The 20,605-nt window shown below is 37.1% G+C and overlaps 1 protein-coding gene across 2 annotated transcripts in view; it reads right to left on the bottom strand.

Moving 5' to 3' along the window:
• Positions 1-7,856: 7,856 nt before the first annotated feature.
• Positions 7,857-20,605, bottom strand: part of STRN3 (striatin 3) — a 67,509-nt gene continuing 54,760 nt past the window's right edge. For both annotated transcript variants that reach the window (XM_082484747.1, XM_082484748.1), the window contains 8 exons: positions 19,629-19,804; positions 19,451-19,498; positions 17,063-17,184; positions 15,293-15,460; positions 14,897-15,037; positions 13,383-13,490; positions 10,942-11,028; positions 7,857-10,809 (listed from right to left, as the gene is read on the bottom strand). In XM_082484747.1, the coding sequence (XP_082340873.1) occupies positions 10,640-10,809; positions 10,942-11,028; positions 13,383-13,490; positions 14,897-15,037; positions 15,293-15,460; positions 17,063-17,184; positions 19,451-19,498; positions 19,629-19,804 (1,020 nt within the window). In that variant the 3' untranslated portion in view covers positions 7,857-10,639. The remainder of the gene's footprint in view (positions 10,810-10,941; positions 11,029-13,382; positions 13,491-14,896; positions 15,038-15,292; positions 15,461-17,062; positions 17,185-19,450; positions 19,499-19,628; positions 19,805-20,605) is intronic.

A 20,605-nucleotide genomic window follows, 5' to 3' on the forward strand; every position in this document is an offset into this window, starting at 1 on the left:
GGTAAGAGCATACACCTGAGCACTGGAATCGTTTACTGCCAGAAGACCAAGGAAGACACTAAGTCTGTCTCTTACATTTCCTGGGTGAATTCTTTACTCTTAGGACATTTTATAACTGAAAGAAGCTCACAGCTTCCTCTTACATTGGTAGTATGCCCTTCTCAGTCCTTGAAGGAAATGTTACAAACACGTATCTCCAGGATGAGATTCCAAGTCAGAGATTACACACACAGAGGACACGTTTGAAAAATGCTTACTCCAGCAGAGAGGTATAAAGATTGCGTTTGTACAAAACAGCTCCCTGCTGAATTTGCAGGTCATTCATTGGGAATGGGCCAGGGCCTCTGATTCCAATTCCAAGGCACCTCACATTTTGCACTTGATGGAAATCTTAGGCATTTAGATCTTCTCTAACCATGAATCATCTTGTACATACATCTTTTGATAGCGTGTTGTTTTCTAGCTGTACCCTTGTGTGACAAGTGCAGTATACAGGAAAAGCAGGTATACTGTCCAGGACTGAAGGTCAGTACACTGAAGTCTTCATATCAGACCTGTGACCTGGTAGCAAAAATCTTTTATATTACATCCTCAAGTAGAGTGCAAGAAGAACAGGTCTCAGATGTCAACCTCTATCACTGCTTGTGAAACTATTAATATTGAACCAGTAAGGAACAAGAGAAATCCAAAACTAGGACCATCCTAATATTCTTAAGAGAAAAGAATCACTTTAAAACTGTTTACTTTGCCTTTCAAAATCAATGCCAATAAAGAAGAACTCTGTAGTAAAACAGCCAAAAAACATTTGCATCAAAAGCCCATATCTATATGTCTCTACAACTTACGAAGTAATTTTGAGGCAGGAAGAGAGGAGGAAGAACAGGAGGGGTTTGGCACGTATGAAGTAGAACAGTTTCATCAGAACAGCTGTTCCTCCCACAGATGCTCTTAATTACTTCTATTTGCAATTCATATTAGTGTTGTCACATAGGTGTTCTATCAAGTATGGCATCATTCAATACAAATATTGTATTTTCTTTTTCCCCTGTTCTGACAAAGAGAAGCAGTGACAACTTTCTATGCCTTGATTTTAAGCCATATTTCTAATGGGGCAACTCTCAATATCACTACGAAACTCCACGAAAGTCACTGCTTTTAAATGCAGAGATTCTAATTTTCTCAGCACTTGCCTTCCTTTCATTAGAGTAAGTCAGCTCCAGAAAGCATCAAAGCCACAAAAATCAGAGAATGTTTCTGTTGCATGCAAGGCCTGAGCACATTGTCAAAGATGATCAACTTGTATATTTAACAAACCACCTGGAAGCTTAGATCCCCAGCCTAATAAAATCAATCCAAAAAATCTTACTGACTGATTTTGGTTTAGTCCTGGGACAGTAAACATAAAAGGGCTTTCTCGAGAAGCTGAGGCAGAATGTGTTTGAATAGCATGTGATCAAGTGCCATCCAAATATAGACACCAAATATATGGAAACTTCCACTGAACCGTTTAAGTATGAGTAACTTTCCAGTTATATATGTCTATCAATTGGAGCACATATTCTTTTGCCCACTTTAGCTTCAACAGGATTTTTGCCTCTGGCTTCAGCTGAAGGCAGAATAGGTCCTGAAAATTTGCAGTCTATGATAAAATCCAAGGGCTTAATCTCTGCTTTGAGGCACACTGCCCACTTTAAATTTAATCTCATTAGAATCAAAATTTCCTTTCCTTTCAAACAGTCAAGTTTCATTAGTGAAGTATCCTTGATCATAAGCCACTTTGATTACCTGAAGGGTATTTATCGTTTTATTACTCTAAAGTTTATTTACATTCATCTGTGTCTACATAAAAATGAACACTGTGTCCTTACTATTTTATGTCCCACCACCGGAGCAGTGTGCGAACGCGAGCAGGGTCAGCTGAACTCTAGCCATCCCAGGATAACGAAGGCAAAGAGCACTGCGTGGGCCACTTTGTTTCCTACAGCCAAAAGGAGCAGGTAGCATCGCTGCCACAAAGCCTAACCTCATGCTGAGGGCACTCTCCTGAAACCAGGCGCTGCCGGTTTGAATATACCCTGAGCCTCAGGGTATAACTGAACCTACAGCTGAACTTCATACTGGACCAGTTCCTAAGACACCAGCATGAGAATCCTGCATAGCTGTTTTTGCTAACTAAACTTCTCCAACCTTTGCTGAGGTCAGATACAGCCTTTACTACTTAACAGCAATCAGAGTATGGCTGAATGTAAGCAAAGGGATAAGAGCTATTTTTCTGCCCTAGTGTATGTGATCAGATTACAAATATGATAAACAATTCTCTGCCAAAGAACACAAGTTAGAGACAACAATAAGTCAAAAGACTGAGAAAAGACAGGCAAGGTTTAGGAAAATAATTTGAATTAGATGGAAAACCAAAAATGACTGACTAACTCAGCACTACTTTTAATTTTTTGGTAAGTTTCAAATCAAACAAATTATACCATTAAAATAATCTTTTTAAATCAAAACCAAATTCGCAGTTATGTAATTTCCGGTATTCTTTGATACTTATTCTTGGGTATTTTAATACTATACTACTTGTTCAGAAAAGGAAGGTGGAGAGACAACAGCTTTCTCCCATCTAAATATTCTAAATGAGGTGAGGTACACAACTTTGTCCTGTTGAACAACTAATTCTGGTGAGGACTAGGAGCCAGCTTAGAAACAAAACAGAACCGTCTGGCTCAGCATGCTGGTAGCGAATACATCAACAAGGACTTCACTCCCCAATGGTCTGATTTGCTCAAATCTGAACAGAGACTAGACTGACACACACAATTACAAGAAAGTGACCACGGTCTATTGCCTCTGTAAGCCCAAATATCTGCCAAAAAAAAAAGTTTCTGACAGAATGCAATGCATACGCACCATGGAAACTGTCAGGTATTAGATCAGACTGAGGAAAATATTTCCAGCCTCTAAGAATTCCTTCTATACAGCAACTGTTAGCTAAATCATCTTAACAGAAAACTACAGTTATTAAGACTGGCAGAACCAGTCACCTGGCTTATCAAAGGAAAAAGACTCAAAGCACTAATTTAGGAAGCTGAAACACAGCTCCTGTTTCGCTAACAACTACCCTAGGAATGAAGTGGTATTGAAAAGCATTTTAAAGGATTTACTGTCATTAAGATGCAATGGTATTTCTAAAGCAACACAGAAAAACTTCAGGTAGGGCAATCCAGGGGAAAACCTCAGGCTACAGACCAGGCCACCAAAAGCACCAGGCACGTGACATGGAGGCATGACAGACGTCAACGTACTGTCACTGCATTCAGAGTGTCTGCAGGACCTTGCAAGAGCTTCTGCTTTCGAGCTCCTGCCACCAAACATGCATGGCCACCAACTGCTGCTTCTCCCAGGGGCCTGGTACTTCTCCCCAGCCAAGTGGCAGCAACGTGCCTGCGCAAGAGGCGTCAGCACAGGCCCCGCAGCCTCCTCGGTGCCTCCCACCGCACACAGGATGTTTTCCCCCAAAGAGCTGAAGGGTTTAGGTTTTTTAGCTCCCAGCTGTTGGGAATTCAGGGAAGGAAGACATTACAAAGCAGGAGCTCTTTATTCACACTGAATTATAAGTCTGACAAGAGCTTAGACACAAGATGCCCCTAACAAAATGAGGGCCTTTTTCCTCAGAAAACCTTTTCCTTCGGAAAGAAAAAACCCCACATAATCATTAAAAGACAACTCAACAACGAGAAAGCCACCCATTTCAAGGTACAAAAGAGCAACTGGAGAGGAAAGACACCTGAAACAATAGGAAAAAATCTGCTTTAAAAACGCCAACCAGGCCAGTTGCTGGAAAGTCACCAACTGCACGTCACCCCCTTGGCCAAGTCTCCATTCATGAGGGAAAAACATGTCCCCTTGACCAAGCTGCCGTTCATGAGAAAAAACCCGGAGCTCTTCAGCTCTGCCTGGGGAGTGCCCAGGTGCAGTCGGTTGCTCCCCCTGCCCAGACTCATCGGCATCGCCCCAGGCTGGGCCAGAGGAGAAGCAACAGCTCTCCACAGTCAGGCTGCAGATGGAGGCAAGGGAGGAGCCTCAGGAAACACCTCAGGAGTGTGACCAACAGTGGACAACGTTGAGCAGCTCCCCCGCCCCCCCCCCATCAATAACAAATGGCTGCAGGCAGGGAGGGCAACATCTGTCCCACCCTGCTTTACTCACAGCTTGCTACTGGACTCCTGCAGCCCCACTCTGTCCCCAGTCCAGAATCAGCCATTGTTGCCTTCTCCAGGTGGCACCGCCAGGTGAGCTTCACCCCACCCACAGCAGGTGGGCCAGAAGCCTCTGTGCACCATGCTTACAAAATCATCCTCTCGAGTTCAAATGGACATGTATTTCTGTAGATCACACAAAGATTCACAACCTAGCATTTATACAAGCTACATTTTCCTCCTACAGGTTTCTCAAAAGCCTCTGGAGCTTTCAAGAAACACTGAGAGTTGAGAGAAAAAGCAGATGGGAGAAAAAAGTTAGCAAGCCAGCTAGCACTAGTGAGTGCTTAAGACTGAAGAGAACTAAAAATCTTTATAAAATTATCAAAAATGTTCAGCTGCAAAAACCTCCTCTTCAAGTTATGCTGAAAACTGCTTAAAAAAAATTGGTTGCATAGCTGATCCTATTTATTTTTTTGTCAGAAAGGAACCCAAGGATAGAGCTGCAAATCATTCTCTTATGGTGGTATTCTCCCTTAAGGTTAAAGGGTTTCCAATATATCCAAGCAAAGACATCCCAAAACCAAATAGTCTTTGATCACCAAGTGAAATATTTATTCCAAGGTGTCCAGTACTCTCTGAAGTAGAATGGAGCTTTTCACCTTAATAGGTTATAAATCTCACCCTGTATCTTTTGTGATAGAAATGAACAATTCTACAAGCCACATAATTAAGCTAGCGTTATCTTTATTTTTATTTGAAAGACCATCACTTTTCAAAGGATTAACACCTTTTGTAAGAATGGGGCAATATCAATAGTTTTGAACTTCGCTAGAATAGATACAGCTCCCAACAATACTCTGTTTACAAGAGGCAGCCTTTAACCCACACAGCTAGTACACGATCACTATTAAATTCCTACGTATAGTCTGTTTTACAAATATATATATATAAATTCACAGCACCAATCCCTTAGTTTAGAAAGTTTTTAATTTTGTAATAAATCCATTAATTTGAATCAGTTTAAAATAAGAGCATCAAAAGTCTCACAGCACTGATAAGACTTAAGAACAGAACACTATATTCTCCATGTAACTGAAGACAACTGTGTATGTTGTTTGCATATGAAGATAAAAGTTGCTATTTGTTGAAGGTCAATGGCTAACGACCATCAATAGCTTAGGCTCCCAACAGCAAATAAAGTGGAGACATATGCTTGTAGGAATCAGTTGTTCACTCTCCCTCCAGTTAAGACAGCGTGCTAGAGATTTAGTGTTACTCTGACAATGTTATCTTAGAGCACTACATACAATCTAAGCAAGAATTATTCTACTGCCTGATTAAGTGCCCTAGCACTGCTCCTAGACGCTGTCGGTGCGCTAGGATGGCTAGGGGTTGGCCTCCCCAGTTATTTTGCTTCAGGAAAACGAGACCAAATCAGCTGGAACACTGGGCATGACCTTCCAGGACAAAATATGATCAAAACCAAATTCAAGATGTATGGGAATTAACAATTAGAAAATTAAAGATCTCCTTATAAGGTTCTAGATCACAAAAAAAAAAAAGCAGGCCTCGTTCACATCTGCTCAGTTTCATGTGCATCTAAACAAATTAAACCACAGCTACTGTTTAAAGTACATATCAACAACTTTCAGTTTACTGTCTTCAGCAGGGACTTTTCCAGCACTGAAGTCGGCGGTTCAGTGCTTCTTGAAAAAAAGAGCCTTACGACCTACGCTACCTCACATTGCCTCCTCTTCATTACCAGGGATCTCACCAGAATTAAATTAACTTCCTTAAATTCTGTAAATATTGAAAAATAGAAATATTTTGTTGCTGTATGTGCACTTTCAGAAATCTAGATGACTTCTCTTATAGGGGGCCATTAAAATATCCAGGTAAGAGGGAAGACTAAAAAGAAAGCATGTTATTTTCCATTATCAAGGCAGTAAAAATTTGGTTCTATGTTAAAATTAGAAAAAAAAAAAAGCTAGTGTTTTTATGACATTTATAATGTTTTGTAGCTTGAAATATTTATTTTTAAAAATCTATTAATATAAGCCATTTAGTTTGCATAGGACTCAAGGATGTGTATTATAGAATCATAGAATCAGTGAGGTTGGAAGGGACCTTTAAGATCCTCAAGTCCAACCATTAACCTACCCTGATAAAAACACCACCACTTCTAAACCATGTCCCTAAGCAGCTCATCTACCCTTTTCTTAAACACCTCCAGGGATGGTGAATCCACCACCTCTCTGGGCAGCTTATTCCAATGTTTAATAACCCTTTCAGTGAAAAAATGCTTCCTAATATCCAATCTAAACCTGCCCTGACATAACTTGAACCCATTTCCTCTTGTCCTATCACTTGTCGCCAGGGAGAAGAGGTCAGCTCCCATCTCTCTAAAACCTCCTTTCAGGTAGTTGTAGAGGGTGATAAGGTCTCCCCTCAGCCTCCTCTTCTCCAGGCTAAACAACCCCAGATCCCTCAGTCGTTCCTCATAAGTATTCTTCAGGTATCAACAGAACAAGTATTAAATATGGAACTTAAACCTTCATTCACACGCACCTCAGATGTAGCATTTAAAAATAATCCCAGTGCCTTCTGTTTTTCTTAATTTTTTTTTTTAAAGTTCTTAAAAAAAAAAAAAAGAACATAAGTGTGTGTGTGTGTACGCACTGTAGTAAAAACAAATACAACTAAAAGATAAAGTCAGTCATATTTTCATACCACGTACCTTCTCTGGGAGGAAAAAAAGTTACACTCATTTTCCTAGCAGGATTTATGTAGACCACTTTTATCTGCTTGTTTAGCCTCCCTGCAAAAATACCAGTTGCTCAACTGGTATGCGTTTGTTTGAGACCCCTTTCATGCGATATGGCAGCGAACAGGAAGAGCAGTCAGCACTGTGACCAAGCAGCTTTCCACTGATCTGAGATGGGAAGTGCTAGAGAAGCACGTAATAAAAGTATGCCAGGATAGAGAGTGCTATCTGTTTTAAAATAAATCAATTAACATAGAATAGGAGAAATGCACAGCCTCTGATAATGTATCCTCAAGCCCACAGGTATTTTCCACTATGAAAATCTACCAGTTATCTCCTGGAAAATAAATTCTTCCTTAGCATTTCTAAATTAGGGAAGGTTCTTGATCAGGGCTTGTTACACCCTTTTTCAGATGTATTTGATATTTACATAGACAAGATGCTGGACTACAGTCAACACTCGTCTGCTTAAAACAGTTCCTACAGTAAAAAGAAGGGGAATAAGTCTGTTACACCAATCATATCCTAAATGCTAAATGTATTATTAAACACATTCAGATCTTTCTATTCAGGTTCTGAGTGCAAGTCCTTTGGGCCTTACTTACAAAAGAGAAGTAAGTCAGTCCTTTCATAAGTTGAGGTGTTTTTGCTAAATGAAATTTATTTCAGCACTATAATACTTTCCCCATCACCAGTACTACAGCTCTTCTGTTCTAAAAAACAAAAACAAATAAAAGTTTTAGCATGTTATACTCCGCAATAAATAAACTAAGACTGCATTAGAGATTATTGTCAATATTCAATAAATGAAGCCTCACTACAGCATTTGATCCACTATGTGTTAGTGAACTAAGATGACCATTAGGATTTCAATTAAGGAAAATAAGCAAATATTTTTGGTTTTATCATTTCAATTTTAATACAGTTCAAAAAAAAAAAAAGGTAAATGTTATGCATGGCAATGTTTATTAAACAATCACATTTCATTTAAGCATTAAAATGCAGCAGTCTGGAAAAGCTGCCAGAAACAATGTTTGGCTTCAGAAAAGGCGATTATGAAATTACTTCCAATAAAATTCAAATACTCTCGTCTGTTGATTAGTTGAATGCTTTAGACTGGAAGGAACAAAAAGTGCAAATCAGCTGAAGGTTACTTTCAAAAGTAAAGTCTTAGTGTCCTACAAGCAGTTACTGAAAGGCCTCACCTTAATCTTCATGATAAAGGACAAAATTCTCCAATTTCTATACAATTATAATTTACTGTAACATTTCAAACAACATAACATTATTACTAAAACAAAAAAAATTTCAGAATATAACTGCATTATTCTGCCTACCATGAGCACCTTTTTTTCCTTTCCTTTGTTTTTTTTTTTTTGTTGTTGTTTTGTTTTGTTTTTTGTTTTGTTTTTAATCGAATTTGCTTGACATGAGATGGCATGAGATACATTCTCACTGCAAAACTGGAAACTTACATGGAACAATGCAGTTACAACCACTTACAGGAACATGTTCCAGCTTAAGGTAATTTATATACCTAAACATACTACTTTGACATGAAAGCTTAAGATTCATATTGTGGTATTCTGTTTCTGCTGATACACTTTCAGGAAAGTGACTCCTCACAGTGCAGCTAAATGTTGACCTGCAGCTTAGCCTGTTGCAAAGACTGCCCTGTTGCGCATCATTCTTTATTGGAGGACTTGTAAATAAATGGACAAAGGTTAACAGATAAGATTTGACATATGGGCAAATTTTAAGCATTTAGAATTTTTTTTTTATTATTATTTTTAAATTCAAAACAGTGATTCAGGGGCAGTTTGAAGTAAAAACAGACTATCTTTCTGACTCCTAAATCACCTCATATACAGACATATTGAAAACCAGTGTGATTATAATCTTATAAAGGCTCAAATCTTTTGTAAAAATCTTTAAAAACATTGTGGAAACATGTTCTTATATGTGGGCACTGCTGCTTCAAACTGAACAGTTGGTTGACATCCAGACAACTATTACAATTTTTCAAAAGCAAAGCAGCTTATAAGCATAATAAACAAATGGTCATTTTGCTAGAATTTAGACCTAATTTTGTAATTTGTAGAATGACACTTTCAAACTGTGCAACACAAAATAATGTAGCCAACAGTAACATACAGGTACACCATTTAATATTTATTATATGCATTTTATATACATTATTTTTTCAACAGCTGTACTTTTGCTATGTGGTACAATCTTAAAAATTTGCTGATTCATAGTTTGTAAAACAGAAACCTTACAAAACTCATCAAAACTCGCAAACTGATCATAAAAGTTTTGTGGAAGACTAGAAAAAATACTTTATTGTATTAATCATGCATTACACAAACAAAATCTTTAGTTACACCATAAACTGAAGCACATCTGAAAATAAAATAAAAGCAGGGAATAACTAGTCAAAACACAGCAGATTTATGAATCTTGAATCAACTACTTTTGTATTCTATTTGAAACGCAAATAAAAATATTTTTCACTCCAAAAGTTCTGAAACAAGATTGGTTTTTGGAATCAACTCCACTCCAGGTACTTAAACCAGAGGAAAAAGAAATTCTTTGTTTGCAACTTTAGAATATCAAATGTCCCATTTTCTCATCTATTTTAGACTGTTCAAAGAGTGCCATAATAGATATACAGGGCCCTTTAACACACTACATAAAAGGATATAAAGACCAACAAAAAGTGAAATAAATAACAATAGGCCATTAGCAAGATGGGTAATCCTTGATAAATAAACTCGTAAATACAGTAAGATGTACAAAATATCACATAGTGATAGGATGCCAAGATTAATTTTTTTTTTTTTTTAAAGAGTTCATTTGGGGGTGTTAACCCCTCTGTGTTTCATTTGAACACATTTTACAGTCCTTTATTTATGAAGACAGTTATGCGATGATGATGAATTAGCATCCTTATGCAAGGACTTAGCTGAGCTGTATTAGGCAAAAGAAGGGAAGAGTGTGGTTACACGGCAGCGGGTCAGTGAGATCTCTGTGTTTTAGGGTTCTATAATGCAGAAAAACATTATCAATACAATCTTGAGCACTGTTGTGACAGGCTAAATATATAAAAAGACTTATAAAAACTAGAATTTTATCCAAACATTTTGTGCAACTAATGCTAAAATATTTTAAGTTAAATTTCCTTTTCTTTAAAGCAAAATAAAAGTTTAAAAGGGGAATCTGTGGCATTCAACTGATAAACAGAAGATTACTAAGAGATGAAAAGAAAGCTACTCTTGGAGCTCACTTCCCCCCACAAGAGCACCACATTCCTAACCCTAAGGCAGCACACAGAGTCCAAAATAAAAGTCTTTTGTAAGATCAGACTCCACGTTTGCTTAAAGACACCTAAAGAACAGACATACGCTCAGTTCATATCCAGTCAAGGCTACAAATACTGGTTTTCGGTTTTGTATTTCTCCCCACCCCCCCAAATACAGTAATTACAGTTAAATGAATGAGCCTGACGTTGTTCAAGATATGGTGACTTTTCACCAACTTATACCACGTAAGAGCCTTCACCCAGGCAGATCAGATGTAGTGTCTTATTGGTAACCTTATCATTGATGGCAGTGACGCATTCCCTCTTTTTTGTCCAAACAGACCTGCTGTTATGATACAGGTTTGTTCTGCTATGTCACACAAATACTTTGGCAAGGGCATCAGCTCCTGCACTGGCAATATATGCTTTTGATGGATGAAATGCTACATCATAAATTGATTCATCCAGCTTTTTCCTATGAGCTGTTATTTCTTGCACACATGTCTTGCTGTCCAAATTCCATAACCTAATGGAACAATCATGGCCTGTTCAGGAAACAAAGAAAAAAAAAAAAAGACAAAAGACAAAGTTAGATTTGTCAGACACTGAAGTGCACCATAAATGCAAAAATTCTTGAGCATACAGAATATGGAAAAAAAAAACCCAAAACAACTTACTTCCAGACATTAAATAGATTCCATTAGGATCTACAGCTAGACTTGTGACAGCATCCAAGTGAGCAACCATAGAATGGATCATTTTACCTAAAAGCAAAATAAACAGTGAATTTCCTCTGTGAAGTATTGTTTCTTTTAAAAATAACATTCCCATTAAATGCAATATAGAATAACTTACTTATTTAGATTCCGATAATGATGCAATTCTATTAGAAATTATTAAGTTTCAACTGCAGACTCTTGTATAAGCATACGGGTAAATGACACACAACTCTGAAAAAGGTGTTCCCATTATAAGCACTCTTTTTATCCATCTGGCATCTTTACTGGTTGCAATAACAATGGAGACCAATCCTAAAATGACTGTGTGAGAACCTCAATTTTTAGTCCCTTAAATGTCCTAATACCTGCCTCAGTAGGACAAAGTGTTGACAAAGGAAGCTTTGTAAAGAGAGACTTACTGAGTCATACCAAAGGTCCATTTAACTCTGTCATTGCTAGGAAGGAGGCTACTGGTGATAAACCAGGAAAGAACATAAAAACAAGGCGACTATAAGTGATACTTGCCCAGAATACTCTCCAGCTTCTAATAATGAACTGTTCAGTTATGTCACAAACCAGAAGTGTTATCTCTGCATTCAACTACTCTTAATGCATTTCTTTTCAGTGACCTCCACTTCTGGACTCTTAGTAACATCTTTCAGCATCCCATGATGCTTTTTGGAAGGAGTTCCAAAATGCTTAACTGCACATAAGAACAACCACCCACCTCTTTCTGGTTTGAACCTGTCACTGTTGGGGTTTATCCACTGAACCTTAGTTCATGTATTGGAAAAGAAAGCAAATAAATCCCTGTAAGACCATGACCAACATGAAGAAAATATATCATCTTTGCCCAGTTGTCTGTCTTCCTGAAGAATCTCAGCCTATTTAGTTTCTAAGATTCTTCCTGAAGAAGCTAAAAGCTACTGAAGATCTCTGATCATCTTTTTAACCATTCTCTGAAACATTTTAATTTGGCTATATCCCTTTTGAGATAAGGGAGACTGGAGTAACACCAAGTATGCATGGGGATACACCAAGAATTCATACGAAGGTATTAACAATGATATTTTTTGTTGTTTATTCCTTTCATTTTTCCTAACCATTTATTTTGCTGTTCTGACTGCTAATTAATGATCTGAAATTTTCTTCCAACCTCTTCTTATAACTCCAAGGTTTTACCTTGAGTAAGAACAGTCAGCCCAGTGATTATTATTTTATATTATAATATTTGTTTTTCCTTACATGCATCGTTTCATATTTATCCACATGGAATTTAATCTGCTTGCTCTTAAGCCTATTGAGATCTTCAGTTCTTCCTTGTCAGCCTTCATCTTTAATACCCTGAATTAATGAATGTCAGTGAACTGTCAACATACTGTCCCCTGTCCAGATGACTGATACTATGTTGAACTATTGCTGATCCCTCCAGAACCTGATAATTCTTTATTTCACAAAGTGACCATTTACTTCTACATTCTATTTCCTACCTTTGACCCAATTACATTTTCATGCAAGATTTTTCTCCTTATTCTACAACTTTGTTTCTTTAAAGTAATAAATTTTAATTTCAGGACAATCATTGCAACACATTTAATGACCACAATTCAAACCCATACATTCATGGCAGGTGAGAAGGGAAAAAAAGGTCTATCTTTTTGCCTTTAGAAACAAAAAACCCAAGAACACCATCCCCAACTCAGCCCAAACCAAACACACTTAAACCACGGGGTTTGCACATGTGCTTAAAGTCAGCTTATGCTGATGTGTTTTTTTTCTTCCAGCTTTGGTAGGATAACATGCAGGAAGTGACTGACATTTTGGTGAACAGGAAGTTTATGTTCGTCTTTACAATTATTCCAACCATTTTGTCATGACAGACTATGCAGTTTTTCCCTATACCCTTCTTTCCCCCTCTTTTCTGTTTTATAAACTTAATCAGCAACTTAAATATAACACAGGATTCCATCACTATGATGCATTTAGGGTTATTTCTTGCCCTAATAGATACTAAGCAATGCTTTTTACTACAGAGAGTTGAAAAACATAACTGATATATGCTTAGATTTAACTCTAAGCATGGAAATGATGATAGGAAGAAAACAGCAGACATATTCTATACATTAGCAAAGCACAAACTTAAGGGGACTTTCTTGTCCCTCACAACCATCTCTGCCTGTTTTGACAGTTATCTTCCGACTGCTGAAGTCACAATTGCAACGGATAACACTATTTCATAGAAAAGGTACAAAAGAGGTTTAATGTCACAAATACCAAAAGTTCTCTTTTGTGTAAAGCTGCATCACTAGTAAGCTTTCTACAAATTAGTTCTCCCTACGTCCATCCAGATTTACTTTAAACAAATTCATACATACAAATTAGGTTCTCTTTATCCTTACCCGTTTTGTTGTCAAAAAACTTGATGTGTCTATCTTCATGTGCTGTAATAGTTACAGGAAGTGTGGGATGACTTACTACCTTGTTAATATGATTATTTGATTGTACACCTGAAAATAAAAAAAAAAAAAAATATTCACTTGCCTTAAATAAAGGGTTAGACTTAAAATGAGAACATTTTAGCATTACACTTTAGCTTACTATATCATCTAATATTACATAAGTAATATTACATAAGTAACATTAACCACATTTTAGGAAGAGCATAAGAAATAAATAAGCTTCTGGCTTTGCAGGATGGGGCTAAGCCAGGTAGACTCGAGCCAACGTACTGCTAGTTTAAAGTTGTACAAGTGGTTTATACACATGAAAGATTCTTAAGAGAGCTAGCAAACAACCACGCAAGTACTGCAGGGAAGCGCTAGCCAAGCAGAAACAAACTGTGGCACCTATAATATCTGTTTGACACTCACCTCTTATACCTCCGCAACAAAAAAGATTTAGCTCGGAAAAAAAAAAAAAAGACAGAATCCAAATAACTGAAGTCACCCTAACCTATTCGATTCTGCCAGATATACTTCTGTCTTATTTCAACTTAAAGAAATAATGAATGACTTATAATCTCTTTAGAAGCTTTTAGAATACTCTTTAAAAACCACTTTCTTATTTTGATATGCCAGTGTTTTAAGGCTTGTTCCCTTCATTTCTGTGCTTGTTTTCTGTTGATTCCATTTAAGATTCTGTCTTCAAACTAGAAAAGGTATTTCTCCAATCAGTGGTGTTCTTTCTCACTGTCAATGCCAGTTTTTGCACAAGCTACCTAGAATATAGCTTTTACAGTTTTGTGACCTGTGTTGAAATCTTTATTTAGAAGCTATTTAATACTGTAAGTATAATCATTAAGTAAAGTAGACTACTTGGAGGGGAGCAGCAAATTCTTCACTCGCATTACTCTTCCAGATCCTATTTCATAGAAGGGAATGACCAGACACTGGAAGCTTTCCTTATGAAACAGTCATAGGTTCAAGAAACAAGGCTCCTCTAGATAGCGTTTTATCAGATATATACAATTTTTAAAGAGCTACATCTTTGTAGCACCTTATTTGTAGCAACAGAATTTCTAATATTAGAAGTTCCACAGAAGTGTTTAATCACAACCTTTGCAGAATTCTACACTGAACTAGTATTCTGCTTAATTTACTTAGCTTAATATCCTCCGTGTCAAGGCTATATAATGAAAACTGTTTTAATATGCAATTCAGACAACTGAATCCTGAGAAATCTTAAGTTAGCGAACAAAACCTCTTGCTTTCACTATCTCTAACTGCTTTCAAATCCCACTAACCCAAAATCTTTTCTATCGCATCTGTTCCAAGCATCTTTAAGCATCTAACCAGCTTTCAAATCACAGATGCAGGAGGGAGCAAAACTTTTTCATTTACTTGACCACATAATAAAACTTGGATAAAGGCACCTCATCCAAGGTGGATATTTAATATGAAAGAGCTTTAATTACCAGATTCAATTTGTGATGAAAGCATTACCACTGACTGGGATGTTTCTAAATCATAGATGACTGTGCTGCCAGTGTTAAAAGATGCCACCATATGAGCAGGGTCACAACCTATAAAGTCAACTGATGTAGGTATTCCGTGCTCTAGAAAAAGAGAAAAATACCTTTAGAAAAAATTAAACACTTTTGAAATTCTTCACAGTTTAAACATTTCATTCGTTTTATACTCATACTTTAAGGAAGAAATTAGCTCCTTTCTTTAGAGTAATGCTACAGCACCAGGATTACTTTATTAAAAGATCTCTTCCCTTTAGTCTTGTTATCTAAATGTACATAATGAGCCTGGACACATCATCAGCTGCCTCATAACAGATTTTCAAAACCACTGCAAAAACTTACCTTTCTCTCCATTGTAAGTGCAAATACAGGGCATTTTTTCTGGTGGGTTCCATAATCTAATAGTGCCATCTGCTGAACAAGACAGTAAGTGATTCTTTACGCCGCTGTAAGCAAGACCCCAGACTGCATCTGTGTGAGCAATTAATGTGCCAGCTAGAACGTTTGGCTCTGGAAAAAAACAGAAGTTCAGAAATGAAAACTTTTTAGCAAAGAAACATTAAATAAGTATTTCTCGTACCTGAATATAAATTAAATTCCACATAAAACTGTCGTATATCCCCCTAGCCCTTCCTGTTTAAGCAACAGCTAGAATATTACACAGGAGGTCATTCTGCACAACCACTGTCAGCTTTCTCCAAACAAACAAAAAAGGAAAAAAAAGGAAAAACAAATTAAAACCCCAGCCAACCAACCAACAAAACCCCACAAACAACTATGTCCCTTTTTCCAGAATGATACACGCTTGCTACCACCTCATCCCTGAGGTACTGGCTTCTTCCCTCCAAATTCACCATCTTAAAGATGTATGGAGGAAGGGCTGTGACCAAACAAGGTGCAAAAACACCTAAAAAAGTCAGCTTTCTGATGCTGTTTTTACTCAGTGTACTCCGCTGACACAGGGGCACACTCTAAAACTCTTAAGCATCCTAATAATTAGAACAAGATTATTTCTGCTGTGGAACAGGGAAACACATTCTTATTATCTCCTCCCTGATACTTTACAGTTGCTTTTTATAGAAGATTTTTTAATCTATTCTCTACCAGGCTTTGAGAACGGAGAGAAAAATGTAAATGGAAAGGAATAAAGCTAGATAAATCACTGAAATGTAGTTTTGCAGGAAATTAAAAACAAGTTGGTCTTGTAACCCAAAACCCTAACAAGCTTTAGGGAGGAAAAACATCCCATGTGAGCACTCTTTTTTAAAAATAACTTTGTCACTTTTGTAAAGATAGTTCTGTCTGAGGCCCACGAAAATTATTGCAACAATCCTATCCTGCATGAACAAATCAGACTGTTTCTAGTGATTAGACTATATTGAATACATTTTTAGCAGATAGGCACAATTTGATCTATATATTGCTTTTAACGGACAGGGTGTAGCAGTGTTCCTAAATCAGTGCAAGACAGTACTGCTTCCCATCCCTCATCATCTCACTGCCACAGATTATGCAGCCTAAGTGTTGGATTAGCTCACTTATTACATTGACACAAGGGAGAGAGGAAGAAATCTTCATTCTGTTCCATTCAAGCTTCAGTCAACCATGGAACTGCACCCTTAGAATTACACTAAACACAAAATGCTGATCACAATCAATGGCAGGAGAGTGATGTGCAGTTTTCTAAGCAGTTATCAGCTCTTTAGAGATATCGGCTATAGGAACCGAGATGCAAATCAGAAACACAGGACATAGAATTTGAGTACACTTATATTAGTTTTGTGAGAAAATAAATAATCATTCAACAATTCGGAATTTTGGTTCAAAGCTGTAATCATGCTTCTTAAAAAATAAGGGTTATGATTACTTTTTTCTTTACTGCTTAAACCTCAGAAATTGCCAGTCATTATATTAGAGTTCTATGTAAAGTACGTGACCAATGCAAGCGGGAATGAATGCTGTTTACCACACACAAAAATTTGAAACCACACAACTTAGTTGATAAATGACAGTTACATGTCACAAAAGCTCTAGAAAACAGATTAGAATCAAGCAGAAAATTAATGTTGAAGATAAGGGTCATGAGTTATTTATCATTCAAAAGGTACCTACCATAGGTATCATATGGATCCACATTAGGGCTAGGCATGTTCCACCACTGGATGGTTGCATCAATACCACCACTGAAACACTGTTCTCCATTGGAACTTATTGCCAATGACAATACTGGTCCACTATTGGGAGACAGAGAAAAAGAAGTTTATTGACACTGCCTACAGGATAGAAGTGAAAATTTGGCTATCTACTTTAAAAAAAAATTGAATTGGATTAAGTAGTTTAAAAAAAAATAAAAAAAAAAAAATCGAACTACATAAGCAATTCTGTTAAAACCTTTTTAAAGTCTCAACAAGTGATACCAACCTGTATTAAAATATTCATAACGAATTAACCAAAACTATCTAAATTCAAGCAATTCAAAGAACACCACCTTATTTCTCAGAAGCAGCAGTAACTACACCTACAAACAGTGAGTTTTTACAGTGCATCTATGCCAATTTAATAGCTAGCTGTGCTGAAAGAGGTGGTTGTAGCTCCCCCCAGTGCCAACCTATTTCCTCATCCTGTTTTAGGAACTGACAGGAACCTATGCCCCAGTAAACTGCTTCAGAAAAATGATCCTAGAAAGAGCACTTTTTGGCCAAGGTTAGACTTCTACTGGTTTAACTTCTTCAACCTGTTTGCTGTGATAGCACACAAACACAAGCTGTAGCCCGAAGGAAGCAGCAGGTCTACTCCTCTGGACCCACAACTAAGTCAGGTTTAACTGTATTGTAAAACCATATCCCCAGAATTAGATGCCTGGCTCATTTGATGGGCCGTGCTTCAGATACAAGGCGTTTACCGTTTTTTTAAGTTAAGTGTAGATGAGCAAACTAGAATTACATATTTGAAGACGGTAAAAAGGGAAACTATTGGTTGAATTCACCTATGTATTTGGCACAGAAATGAACGTGAAATGAAATGGTGAAGAATGAAGCTGGGCTGAAAGGGAATGTTGCTCAAAGCCTGCCTGAAGGGAAAAATAATGAAATTACTTTGTTACCAGTCTCACTGGAAGTCACAGGGTGGGGGTCAGTTCTGTATCAAATCTATACCAAACCTTCCCTGTTGGTATAGAGTAACAAAAGCCCAAATAATAGCCAAAATTTAGAGAGAGATCTGAAGGAGAGTTCAGTTGGTCAGTGACCCTCTGTCACTCCAAAGAACAATTCTATTTAAACATGAGGACAAATTAGTCACCCAGCTCTAGGGAAGAATGTTTTACACTTTAGCTTCAAGCACAAAAATAAGACATTACATTCTATCGAGTGGCTTAATGGAAGGAGGAAGGTGACGATAGTATGTGTAGATTTCCTAATACAAACTACTAATTTTTTTTTTTTTTTTTTTTTGGCCAAGGCCAGCACAGGAAGTGTTATCCACTTCCACGCTTATCAAAGAGCTTTTGTGAAGCTTACCGGCTACCTGGCTTGGAGACCAGGTCTTTAGTTATAAAAGCAAAGAACACTCAAACTACTGTGACTGGCTACAGACTGCGCATTTTTGTCCTGCCTTCTTATTGGAAGGAAGCAGAATTCAAAATTAGCAACTGAAACTCAGTCAGTAATAAAGCAGTTAATGTGAGCTGAAAAATCACAAGGAGTTTTACAAGTCCCAGCTCAACTTGCAAATTTAACTAACATTGTTTAATTCAGGTTAGCTCGCTGTCACCATCTGCCACAAAGACAACCTTTCCTTGTTTCAGACTAGTTTGTGCAATCTGCTTTCCCAAGATCTTGGGCTGGACCCCAATCAGAAATGCAAATATTTATCATGGTGTGTAATGAATCATCATCTGCACACAAAACAGGGAAACTTGAGACGGGAAAGGAGGAATCCTGCACTGACAGTGCAATGGATAGGCCAAAGTAGCATATAGGGCATGGCAATAAAAGTTTCTCTCTTTTTCTTGTTCAAGCCCCTAAAAAAACCCCAGACCCCTCCTAGTCATTTGTTCGATCTCCTGATTTTTCACTCATTGAATCTACATTCAACAGTTGTTGAGGTTTTTTTTGTCCTGATGATTGCACCTGTACTTTTAATTTCTCAGACCTGTATGTGAAGATACTAGGTAAGACTAATAAATTCTACCTTATCTTCTTCACATATTATATACAAAATCCAGTCCAAGACACGGGCATCACTCAGGCAATTACATTATAATCTTCTACAATCTCTCCTTTCCATTTCAACTAACTGCCACATTTGCCACTGTTTTTATCATGGACTATGCAATTCATGACAGGGACTCAGTATTTACCTGTTTATATAAAGTATAACAGGCCTTGTCTATACAATATAAAAATAGAATACACTTGTGGCTTAAAAACTGAGGTGTCTTATGAATCCATAAGATAACAATAATACATTGATCGAGCATTAATTATGTCAAACACTTACATGTGGGCCCTAAATGTGTAGATGGGTTCTACATCTAAAGAGGCACTCCTGAAAGAGAAAGGAAGAGTTATTACACTACATGATATCTACTGAAAAATTGTGACAACATTTAAGAGTTTAATCAATTTCAAAGGCATTTAAAACAGAACTGACATTTTATAAAAACCCATATACTTGCTTTTTGGCAGGAACCGTTTTCTGCAAATTCCAAAGTTTTAGAGTATGGTCCTCAGAGGCTGTAACCAGCACAGGCTCTACAGGATGAAAAGCTAATGCCCGCACTCCATCAAAATGACTGCGTAGCGTATACTTAGGGTTCCATGTCTTTCGGAAGGCATCTTTATTAGCTGGCAGCTTTAAAAAAATAAAAAGGAAAGGATTAATTTTATCTTGGGTTTAAAACCATGTATAAAATACATCTCCCCACATTTTAGGAAAACACACTATTTTTGATTCAGCTAATACATGTTCAATCTTAAGTTTGCATTTATCTAGTGATCTGTCTAGATGCATCTATAACTCCCTCTCTGGCATGCAAGGCAGTCTGCAAATTCTTCTCTTGTAATAGTTTCTTCTGTCCCAGACTGGAATGCAGTATAATGCTGAATCACAGACAAGAAGCCTTGATTTTCAAAAACTGGTTTTATTCCTTTTGTGCAATAGTACTTTAATTCTTCTTCCCTGAAGAAAGATAAAGGTTTCCTTGCTTATCAAGTTCTCTGCACACAAAGAAGAGATTACAACTGTCAAAAGCTCATTTATCACTTAAACACAATAAAAATGTGCTTACTGGGAACCCGAAGCTATCTTCCTCAGATGAGTAACCTGACTGAGAATGACAGGAAACATGCGTGATTCTTGAATACTTCTAACCATTAAGGTATGTACACAGAAGTAGGTCATCCAGATTTCAATATGCATTTGTCATGATTTCAAACATAAGATTACACATAAATATTTTTAAAGTCTTTAATGAGTTTTAATTATATTCATGAAACAGTAACTTAGTTGTGAAGCAATATATACGGATTTGATGTTTATATATTGTGAACATCCAATTCATACTCTTAACCTATAGACTGTTAGGCTAAAGTACAAAAATTACAACTGCTTAATGTTAATTAAAAAAAAAAAAACAAACCTCAAACTCTTCTA

Source organism: Vanellus vanellus (assembly GCF_965231255.1).
Source record: "Vanellus vanellus genome assembly, chromosome: 6".
Lineage (NCBI taxonomy): Eukaryota > Metazoa > Chordata > Aves > Charadriiformes > Charadriidae > Vanellus > Vanellus vanellus.